The sequence below is a fragment of the Canis lupus genome, chromosome 26 (genome assembly GCF_011100685.1).
Source record: "Canis lupus familiaris isolate Mischka breed German Shepherd chromosome 26, alternate assembly UU_Cfam_GSD_1.0, whole genome shotgun sequence".
NCBI classification, from domain to species: Eukaryota; Metazoa; Chordata; class Mammalia; order Carnivora; family Canidae; genus Canis; species Canis lupus.
This window is the reverse complement of record NC_049247.1, coordinates 29,690,569-29,700,823: the sequence shown is the minus strand read 5'-3', so window position 1 is coordinate 29,700,823 and position 10,255 is coordinate 29,690,569. Positions and strand designations below refer to the sequence as shown.

Here is a 10,255-nt window from a genome sequence, read left to right as displayed (position 1 = left end):
GCCGGGCGCGCTCCCTCGGGGGCCGCGGGGTGCGGGGCGCCGGCGGGGGGGGGGGCGCGCTCCTTCCGGCTGCGGGCGGGGCGCGGGGCGCGGGGCGCGGAGCAGGGCGCGGGGCGCGGAGGGACCGAGGCAGGGACCGAGGCTGCTCCCAGGAGGCGCGGCCCGGGGGGCGGTGGAGGCAGAGACTCTGCGGGGCTGGAGGCTCGGGCGGCCTCGCGCTTCGAGCGCCTCGGGCCCCTCCGGCCGCGGGTCCCGGGCACAGAGCAGGGGGCGCGGGTTCTGCGGGCGCGAGGGTGAGGAGCCGCGACGGGTGGAAAGGGATGGACCCCGCGACGGCGGAGCGCCCGGGTGAGGCCCCCCCCAACTTCTCCCCAGTGCACTTTTTCTCCACCAGGGTTTTTGCCCACCCCACAGGGTCCTCTGCTTCCTCCCAGCCCCGCTCAACAGGTCCCAGTTCCGGCAGGAAGGGGTTAAGGGGGGCTGGGAGGATCCTGCGCTCCCCTCCACCACCTCAGACTCCGAGGGCCCAGGGCCTCGGGACCGTGCCCCAGAGACCCATCCAGGAAGCCCCAGGGCTTTTCACTTTCACTTCTCCCTTCTCAATACTGGTGTGACCCTCTGTCTCCACATCTGGCCACTACCCTCAGGTGTGTGCCCAGATACACGCAGAAGGCTCCCCAGGTGCACAGGACACAGCCTCCAGCATCCCCCCGGGGCTGGGGCAGCATGCATCCCAGATAAGGCACAACCACACATGGGAGCCCCTCCCAGAGCCCCCACATCGGCCCCCCACAGTCTTCAGGGCCCAGGACCTCTCTGGGCGCGGACTGCCAGCAGGAGATACCCCAGATGACACTGCCCTGCACGCCTCTCTGGGGGTGGACCGCCAGCAGTGGGCACGCCTCCTGCAACACTGCCGTGACCTGGCCCCACCAATGTCCCCTCCCAGCTGGGTTCTCCCCTCCATCAGAAGCAGCTCTTTCTGAAGTCCTGGAGGCAGTGGGCTGCCCTGCTCCGGGAGGGGAAAGAGGGCCCTTAAGCCCAGCTGGTTCCACATCTCACTCGTCCCTGGACCTGTCCATAGGTCCCACAGGTCAGTGTCACTGTCACAGCCCCAAATGGCCACTGAGGGCTGGGGGCAGGCTCTGGTGACAGCTTCCCTCTCCCTCCACTCTCCACAACTACAGCCACAGCCAGGGGGGGCAGGTAGGGGGGGCTCCCTGTCCAGGAAGTCACACACACCACGCCCCAGCCACATGCCCACATGCTGCCCTGCTGCACTCACCACCTCATGCTCTTTCCTGGACCTCAGGCCCAGGAGCCAGTTCCTTCCCACTGGAGCTTACTCCCCAGTCCTCAGTTCCTGAGCCTTGCCCACTTCCTAGCCAGCACCCTCTCCAGCCTGGGGTCTGAGGCTCCAGGGATTGTAGAAGCTCTGGGAGAGGCTGCCTGCCTCCCACCCTCATCCCAGGCAAGCGCAGGCGAAGGCCTACAACATGGTTGCGGGCGGAGAAGCCTTGGAAACAGAGGCTCTGACTTCGAGAGCCTCGGTGAAGGGCCAGAGAGGCTCCTGGGAGGCTGGGAGACTTGGTGCTCTGCTGGCGAGACTGGGCAGCAAAGCCACGGATGCCCTGAACCGGTCAGAGAAGACCCCAGCGGCAGTAGGTGGGGGAAGGCACAGGCCAAGTTAGGCCTCAGTGTGGCGGATGCCTGGGCCTAGAGGCCTTGAGGCCTCAGGGTGGGCCTCGCCTCCCGGTGCTGGGCCTGGCTGGGCACCAAGGCAGCGGGGCCTTCCCAGGTGGGCAGCCTGGATGTAAGGTGGGTGGCAGGGGGCCGCGTACAATCCGACCCGGCGGGCTGAACTCCTCCGACGTGTCCCCGGCTCCCTGGGCCAGTGCAGGCCCCGCCCCCGGCCCTCCCTGCGCCCGGCCGGTGCGCGGGGAGGTCGGAGCAGCGGGCACTGCCCACCCTCCGGATGTATAAGCGTCCTGGCCAGAGGCGGGTGGTGCGCGCGGGTGCGCGTGACACTCGGGCTCCCGGGCTGCGCGGCCTGGCCTGGGCGGCGTCCCTCTGCTCCGGGTCCCCAGCCACGACAGTGGGCCGGCCGAAGGGGGCTGGGGGCGTTTGCCCGCTGGGTCCTGTTCCGCCGCGCTGAGGACCGGACGACGCCCCCGCTGGGGGTTGCCCGCCTGTGGCCGGTGCCGAGCCCGAACTGCCCTCTCCTCACCCAGGTGCAGGGGCAGCCAGGGAGGAGGCGGCGGGAGGGGCCGAGGGCAGGGGCACGGCTGAGCCCAGGCGGCCCCACGGCGATCACTCGGTGCCTCACTGACACGGGCTGAGGCTGGGCGCTCCGGGTGTAGCTGCCTCCACTCGGGGGCTGTAGGACGCAACGGTGGCTTCGCCGGACAGAGGGAACCCCGGCCTCGGTGGGAACGGCGGGATGTTCGAAGGGCGCTGGTCACGGAGGTCCCCGGGAGCAGAGGCCGGGGCAGGGAGCTTGAAAAGCAGAAGGGCCCGCACACCCCCCTAGGGCGCTCCACCCATCTGGGCCCCTCGGCGGCCACCAGCCCAGAGTGGGGGGCCGTGACGCCATAATCCCCGGGGCCCGGGGCTGGAGGCTGTGAGTGGCACCGCAGGCCCCCGCCCCCGGGTCCCGTGGGCTGGGCCGGCCTTGGTGCGGCTGGGTGCACGCAGTCGGAGGCGGCGCCGGCCAGGCCGCCGGGGCGCCTATGGACGCGCGGAGCCCGCTGTCTCCCCGGGCCAGCGCGTTCAGCATCGCCTCTCTGGTTGCAGCAGAGGCCGCAGAGCGCAGCGCTCGCCTGGGCCCCCGGTCCTCTGACCCGGCGAAGCTCCGCCGGCTGCTGGGATCCCCGGCCGGGATGCACTTCAGCACCGTCACCAGGGACATGGAAGGTGAGCCGCCCTGCTGTGTCTACGGGGACCCGCCCGCCAGACCCCCTGCCACTGCTGCCGTGGGGCCCAGAGTGGGTGGAGGGAGCTCTGGCGGGGTGGGCTCCAGGCTTCCAGGAGCAGGGAAGACGGGCAGGCATCCCGCCCAAAGCCTGTGCACCCTCCAGCCTGGGGACCCAGCTGCAGAGACCTGCAAGCGGCTAGACTCAGGCCCAGAACGGGACTGGTGGAAGCCAGGCAGGACAGGAGGGGAGGACCAGAGGCAGATGGCAGAGGTGGCCGCAAGCTGAGAGAGGTGGAGGGAAGGTGGCAGGAAAGGAGGGTGTCATAGAGTCTGGGAACCCGGGAAAACTGAGAGAGAGAAAGTGGTGAGGGCAGCGGGAGGAAAAGAAATTGAGAAGAGAGAAAACACAAAAAGCTCAAAAGGAAGGTAGGAAAAAAGAGAGAGATGATAAAGAAATAAAGAGAGCGAGAACGAAAAAGAAGGAAGTGAAGGGAAATGGAAGACAGAAAATAAAGTCATAAAAGAAAGCGAAAAGCTAGAGAAAATCTCCAGTTTTTATTTTGTTAAAAAAAAAAAAAGGAAAAATCCCTGAATAACAGGAAAAGACCTACAGAAATAAGAGGCAAAAGGCAGACTGGAAAAGAAAGACGAAGTGATGAAAAACGAAGTGGAAAGAAAGGAGAGGAACAGAAGTGGGGAAAGAAGGAGGCAAAAAATAAAGCAGGAATAAAGAGAAACGAAAGAGATAGTGGAAGAAGGAAAGAGGATTGGGAGGGAAATTTTCATCGAGGGAGACAAAGGTAAAGAAATAACAAATTGGGAAAAGAGCCCGGAGAGAGAAAGGAGAAACGCAACGCGGGAGGGCGGCAGAGCGAGGGGCGGCGGGCGGCCCGGCGCTCTGGGGAGCCGGTCCGGGCGGTCGGGGGGCCCGGGCCGAGCGAGCCGCGGCGGGCGGGCTGGGGGCTGGGGCGGGGGGCTGGGGCGGGGGGCAGGGCGGGGGAGGGGCGAGCGCGGGGGAGGGGAGCGAGCCCATTGTCTCGGCGCCGGGGGCGGGGGGGCGCGGGGCGGGGCGGGGCGGGGCGCCTCCTCGGGGCCGGCCCGCGGTGAGGGCGGCGCGGCCCGGGGCGCAGCGCACGCCCGCCACTCGGCCCGGGGCGCGGGGCAGCGCTCACCTCGGCGGGGCGGCGGCGGCGGCGGCCCGCGGGTCATGATCTCCGCCGTGTCCAGCCCGTGGCTCACGCAGCTCTCGCACTTCTGCGACGTTGCAGCCTTCACGGCCAGCAGCCTGAGCAGCCTGGGGGCCGCGGGGGGCTTCCCGGGCGCCGCGTCGCCGGGCGCCGACCCCTACGGCCCGCGCGAGCCCCCGCCGCCGCGCTACGACCCGTGCGCCGCCGCCGCCCCCGGCGCCCCGGGCCCGCCGCCGCACGCCTACCCGTTCGTGCCGGCCGCCGGGGCCGCCAGCAGCGCCGCCGCCGAGCCCGAGGGCCCCGGGGCCAGCTGCGCGGCCGCCGCGAAGGCGCCGGTGAAGAAGAACGCCAAGGTGGCCAGCGTGAGCGTGCAGCTGGAGATGAAGGCGCTGTGGGACGAGTTCAACCAGCTGGGCACCGAGATGATCGTCACCAAGGCCGGCAGGTCAGGGAGCCCCCTCGCCGCCCGACCCTCCCCGCGCGTGGGCCCCGCCGGCGGGTGGGGGCGCGGCCCGCCACCTGCGGCCCCTGCAGGCGCGAGCTGGCTCTGGCTCCCCGCGGTCCCGGCTCCGGCGACGCGGGCGCGGGCAGCCACGGAAGGCGGCGGGTGGAGGAGCGCGGCGGCCGGCTCGCCCCTCCCGCAGCCCCGAGGCGCCCGCCGCCGCCGGAAGCCCAGGCCGGCCCGGAGCTCACGGCTGCCGGCGCGCGGCCTCGCCGACCGGCTCCCGGTGGCTCCCACCTCAAAGGAAAGTCACGTCTTTAGTTCCCCAATTCAGTGGACACGGGTTAGCTGGAGAGGGGCAGCTGGGCAGTTGTCTGCAACACGGCAGCAGAGAGCGGAGACCCTTAAAAAACAGTATCCCCCCTTTGCTGGAGGTTGCGACCCACCTTCCTCGGGCCTAAATTCCGCGTGATTGTGGGGCCTGGCTCTGGGGCCGGGGCCGCAGCCTTCCAATTGGCCTGTGTTTGTTTTAAGGGCCCAGAGAGAAGGGGAACAAGTTTTGCGATGCAACCGATTTGACCAGCAGACAAAGGCGGGTGCCGGGCTGTGTCTAATGTACACACGGAGACACCAGCTCTGCGTCCACACAGCCAAGGGGAGCTCAGGGCCTGTTTGCAGAGCCTTCTCGCGGTTTCTGTTTCGCTGCCGCGGCTGTCCTCCCTGGGGATCCTGGGGCCTATGCTCAGCTTCAGCTCTGCGGGTCTTCTCCGGGCTCTCCTTACTGTCCCCCGAGGACGGCGCCCCAGCCTCTGGCCCGGTCCAGCCCAGCAAGGGCCTTGGTTGTGGCCAGGCTTTACCCCGAAAGCCACCGTTCTGCAGCACCCACCGGCCTGCAGAGGCGGCGGTGGCAGGTCTGACCCGGAGGGCTGGCTCCATGGCATCTGCTTTCTGCCCACCGCCTGCAGGGAGTTGCCTCTGAGGGGAAGCCGTAGGAAGGGCAGGTGGGAGCCAAGCCTCACGCAGCCCTCCTGGGCCGGGTGGCTGGCACTGCTGTGCCGTCAGGGACAGGGCCGGCGCACGGTCGGCGGCCCATGCGGGAGCCACAGAATGTCCTTTCAAGAGCCTGGATGGGTCATAGAGTCAGAGTCCAGGGGAGGGGAGAGTTAGGTGACCACGAGAGCACGAGCCAGGTTCTCCCGGAGGAGCTGAGTCCGGGGGGTTACTGTGGCCGGTGGGAACTTGTGTGTGTCCCGAGGAAGGTGGGGAGACTCCTCCATTGGGCCTAAGAGTTGAGCCTATGGGCTCCGAGCCCTCAGCCTCGTTGGAGGGATTGCGGAGCAGCCGCAGACCCAGCCGAAAGGGCAAGCGGGACTCCTGGGAGCCACACAGAGTGCCCTGGTTTCACTTTGTTCGAGCCGGGAGTTCACATCCGTCTCTTAGATGGAGCTGGGGAGGCTCTGGAGGGCCGAGGATCTCTGGGACCGCGTCTTGGGAGTCTGCTGATAGGTGCTGCCGGCTGAGGCTCGCTCTGGGCCGGACAGCCGAGAATCGGCAAATGCTAGGCCGGCTCTGTGCACGCAAAGGTGGCAGAAGAAGCCACAGATGACGTTGGGGCGGGGAGGCTCCGCTCCAGGGCTTAGGGAGCCGTTCTGGGGTTTCAAAAAAGGGGGCAGGGGGCTGCCCTGACACTCCATTTACCCTTGGCTGGGCCAGGGCCCGGTTGGGTTAGAGTAGCTGAGGCAGAGGAGAGGGGATGGAGGGGCCCGGCGCTGAACCGTCCTGGGGTGGTCGAGGTGGGGCAGCCCTGCCTTCCCCCACCCGAGGTGACCGGAGGCCTCGCCGCCCCCAGGCGCATGTTCCCCACGTTTCAAGTGAAGCTCTTCGGCATGGACCCCATGGCCGACTACATGCTCCTCATGGACTTCGTTCCCGTGGACGACAAGCGCTACCGGTGAGCGCCCAGCGGGACCAGGGAGGGTGCCCTGGGGAGCGGCCGGTCCCCGCCTGGTGACGCCTCTGAGGGCAGCCCACGAGGACATTAGTGACCAGGAGTCCCAGCACCTGCCCCGGCTGCCCCACGGGCCCCGTGACCTCCTCCCTCCCCAGCCCTGTCAGACCCCAGACCCACACACCCCACCCCCAGCGGTTCTTGGGAACTCCCCTCAGGAGGTCACACAGGCTGGGCCCCTCCACCGGCGTAGGCCTGAGGCAGCTCCCACGCCCCTGGGCCAGCTTGGCCTGAGGCCCCTCGCACACAGCCCCTGCCTTTCTTCACGTCTCCTTCTCCCACGAGGTGAGCGTGGGCACCTTGTCCCCTGCCCCCACTCCCGGGGAATGCTGGGCCCTGGAGCCGAGCAGGAAAGGTGGGGTGGCCGGGAGAGATTATGCAGGGCGGGTCTCAGCCGCCCGGACAATTAACAGCAATTAATAAAGAGACCGAGGTCCGCCCTGCGCCCGAGGCCGCCGCCGGCGCTGCCAAATCCGACTCGAGCCGGTGGTGGGGAGGCCCGAGCCGCAGACCCGCGTGCGGCGAAATGTGGCGTCCGGCCTCCTCCCCCGGTGCCCGGCTTCCTGTCGTCTCGTGTGTTGGGACGGGAGGGAGTTTTCTGTTTTCTTCCCGGTGCCCCTCGGAAACGCTGCCAGTCTGTGTGGCAGCCGAAGGCTCCATTTCACCCGTGATGGGGAAATCATCAGAGGCACTTCTGGGGTGCACTCCGCAAGGCCCTCTCGGTTCACCCCGCATGGCATGACCCCCTGTTCCCGTGCTGCCCCAGGTACGCCTTCCACAGCTCCTCCTGGCTGGTGGCCGGGAAGGCGGACCCCGCCACGCCAGGCCGTGTACACTACCACCCTGACTCGCCTGCCAAGGGTGCACAGTGGATGAAGCAAATCGTGTCCTTTGACAAGCTCAAGCTGACCAACAACCTGCTGGATGACAACGGCCATGTGAGCCACCCCCGCACCTCCCCAGGCGACCTCGCTGTTGCTGTCCCGGTGTGGGCCCTCCAGCGTTCCTGTTGACCAGAACCAGACGCAGAGCTTGGGCAGCTCGGGGTGTGAATGAGGGACAGGCTGAGCAGAGTGGGCCCAGTGGCCCTCGGGCCTGGAGAGGGTGTCACTGTGCTCCCCATACCCCATTCCTGATCTTTTGCTGGAGACTTTTTAACTAGAAAGGATGGGGCGGTTTGTGTGCGTGTGGTGATACTGGGGGGGGGGGGGGGTGGCTGCAGGAGGCTTTGCACAATCCAGGAGGGTGATGCTGCTTTCCTGCCAGGCTGAGCTCTGGCCTCCAGCCACCTCCCACCCACCCACTGGGTGCCTCAAGTAGTTCTCAAGGACCTACGGAGAGAGGATCGGAGAGAGGATCGTAATCCTGATCTTTTGCCATTTAGAGACTTTCCTTGTGGTCCCAGTTGATTGCAGTCTCCACTTGAGCCCCATAACCGGACCTCATTTTGAGAGTTCAGGCTTTTGTCCAAGTTCTCCGGGAAGTTCACTGCCTATCTAGACCTTTGCCCATTTCCTAGTTCCAAACTTGCCACCTTGTCTTCCAGATTATTCTCAACTCCATGCACAGATACCAGCCCCGCTTCCATGTTGTCTATGTGGACCCACGCAAAGATAGTGAGAAATATGCTGAGGAGAACTTTAAAACCTTCGTATTTGAGGAGACGCGCTTCACGGCGGTCACTGCCTACCAGAACCACCGGGTGAGGCCCTGGGATGGGCAAATTCAATACTACTGGGTTGCAATTTCCCAGTGCTGCCTGGGGACAAAGGTTTGTAACCAAAGCTTTGGGTTCTGGTGGGATCCAACACGGTGGGGTTGCCCCCCCAAGGGCCTCAAGCAGCCTCCTCTCCTCTGCTGCAGGCTGGCCCAGCCTCCTATCAGGTTGACCTCTCCAGCAGCAACTGTCAGTGCGGCCTGAAAGTTTGTTTTCAAACCATTCCGGAAACTCCCCATCAGGGGCCTGATCCACGGCTTACCCAAATTCCTAGGGCATCCCCCCCCCAACACACACACACTGTGGGTCGGTGGTGGAGGGGACCACATTCCCATCCCAGCCAGGGACACGGGGTCTCCATCCTAGTCACTTGGTACCACAGAGGGGTTCTTTAGCGAGAAAGGAGCTTCCCCGTTTGGCAGGAGAGAGTTAACTGGGGAGGTTTGTGTCCCCGAGGAGTAAAAGGGCCCCTACCTGGGGAGCTCCTGCAAACACTACCCGACTGGAGCTCGCGCCCCCAGCGCAGGGGCCCTACCCACTTGCTCAATGCCCGCTTCGCCCCCCACCCCACCCCACCCCACCCCACCCCACCCGCAGATCACGCAGCTCAAGATCGCCAGCAACCCCTTCGCCAAAGGCTTCCGAGACTGCGACCCGGAGGACTGGTGAGTGTCCTCCGGGGAGACGGCGACTGCGCTGCCCCGGAGCCTGGAGCCTGGCGGGGGCGCCCCCTGACCCGCCGCCCTCCTCCCTCCCGCAGGCCCCGGAACCACCGGCCCGGCGCGCTGCCGCTTATGAGCGCCTTCGCGCGCTCGCGGAACCCCGTGGCCTCCCCCACGCAGCCCAACGGCGCCGAGAAAGGTAGGGCCGGGGGTCGTGGGATCCGGGCCGCGGCCCCGAGCGCGCTCCGCCCCAGGCCGGCGGCCTTGCCGGGCCTCGCCCGCGCCCCAGGGGCGCTCGCGGCCTTCGCGCCGGTTGCACAACGGTCGTGGCGGCGGGCAAGCGCGCACTCGCCCGCCCGGCCCGACGGCTGCGCCGCGCCCGCCCCGCCCGCCGCCCGCCGCCCGCCGCCCGCCGCCCGCGGAGGGGCGCGGGCCCCTGGGGAGGGCCCCCGGGGAGGGCCCCCGGGGAGGGCGCGGGTCCCCCAGGCTCCCGCCCCGGCGCGCTCACCCCCGGCCCTCCCCGCAGACGCGGCCGAGGCTCGGCGCGAATTCGAGCGCGACGCGGGCGGACCGGCCGTGCTCGGGGACCCGGCGCACCCGCCGCAGCTGCTGGCTCGGGTGCTGAGCCCCGCGCTGCCCGGGGCCGGCGGCGCCGGCGGCCTCGTCCCGCTGCCCGGTGCGCCCGGGGGCCGGCCCAGCCCCCCGCACCCCGAGCTGCGCCTGGAGGCGCCCGGCGCGTCGGAGCCGCTGCACCACCACCCCTACAAGTACCCGGCCGCCGCCTACGACCATTACCTCGGGGCCAAGAGCCGGCCGGCGCCCTACCCGCTGCCCGGCCTGCGCGGCCACGGCTACCACCCGCACCCGCACCCGCACCCGCACGCGCACGCGCACCACCACCCCGCCGTGAGCCCCGCCGCCGCCGCCGCCGCCGCAGCCGCCGCCGCCGCCGCCGCCGCCAACATGTACTCGTCGGCCGGGGCCGCGCCGCCCGGCTCCTACGACTACTGCCCCAGATAACGCGGCCGCCGCCCGCCGCCCGGGCAGCCCCGAGGGCCCCGAGGACGCGCTCCTGCCGCCCCGGGGCCAGCCCAGCCGCGAAGCCGTCGGGCCCTCGCCGGTTCCCCGCCCGGAGCCGCCGCGGGGCCGGTCCGCGCCGCCAGTGCCAAAGCGCCCGGTCGGCGGCGGAAGGAAGTGGTATTTATTGTTCTCCGCGAGCCCGCGTCGCCCCCCGCCCCCACCCCGGCCCGGCCGGCAGCTGCAGTGTAGACGACCCGGGAGCCCGTCTGCAGGCGGTGTAGATACGTGTAGATATTTGTAGATAC

At 68.3% G+C, this 10,255-nt stretch overlaps 1 protein-coding gene across 1 annotated transcript; it reads left to right on the top strand.

Annotated features, from left to right (window-relative positions):
• The first annotated feature begins 2,009 nt into the window (after window positions 1–2,009).
• Window positions 2,010–9,950, top strand: TBX1 (T-box transcription factor 1). Its single transcript, XM_038575893.1, has 8 exons — window positions 2,010–2,913; window positions 4,183–4,546; window positions 6,393–6,494; window positions 7,318–7,489; window positions 8,098–8,253; window positions 8,866–8,933; window positions 9,029–9,129; window positions 9,457–9,950. The coding sequence occupies exons 1-8, from the start codon at window positions 2,730–2,732 to the stop codon at window positions 9,948–9,950; spliced, it is 1,641 nt and encodes a 546-aa protein (XP_038431821.1). The 5' UTR covers window positions 2,010–2,729.
• The last annotated feature ends 305 nt before the right edge of the window (window positions 9,951–10,255 follow it).

What these genes read in the sequence shown, in the direction of transcription:
- TBX1 (XM_038575893.1), top strand. Translation starts at nt 2,730, where the DNA reads ATGGACGCGCGGAGCCCGCTGTCTCCCCGGGCCAGCGCGTTCAGCATC. An exon ending in GTGGACGACAAGCGCTACCG is followed by an intron (nt 6,495 to 7,317) that starts GTGAGCGCCCAG and finishes GTGCTGCCCCAG; the next exon opens with GTACGCCTTCCACAGCTCCT. An exon ending in GCCCAACGGCGCCGAGAAAG is followed by an intron (nt 9,130 to 9,456) that starts GTAGGGCCGGGG and finishes CCCTCCCCGCAG; the next exon opens with ACGCGGCCGAGGCTCGGCGC.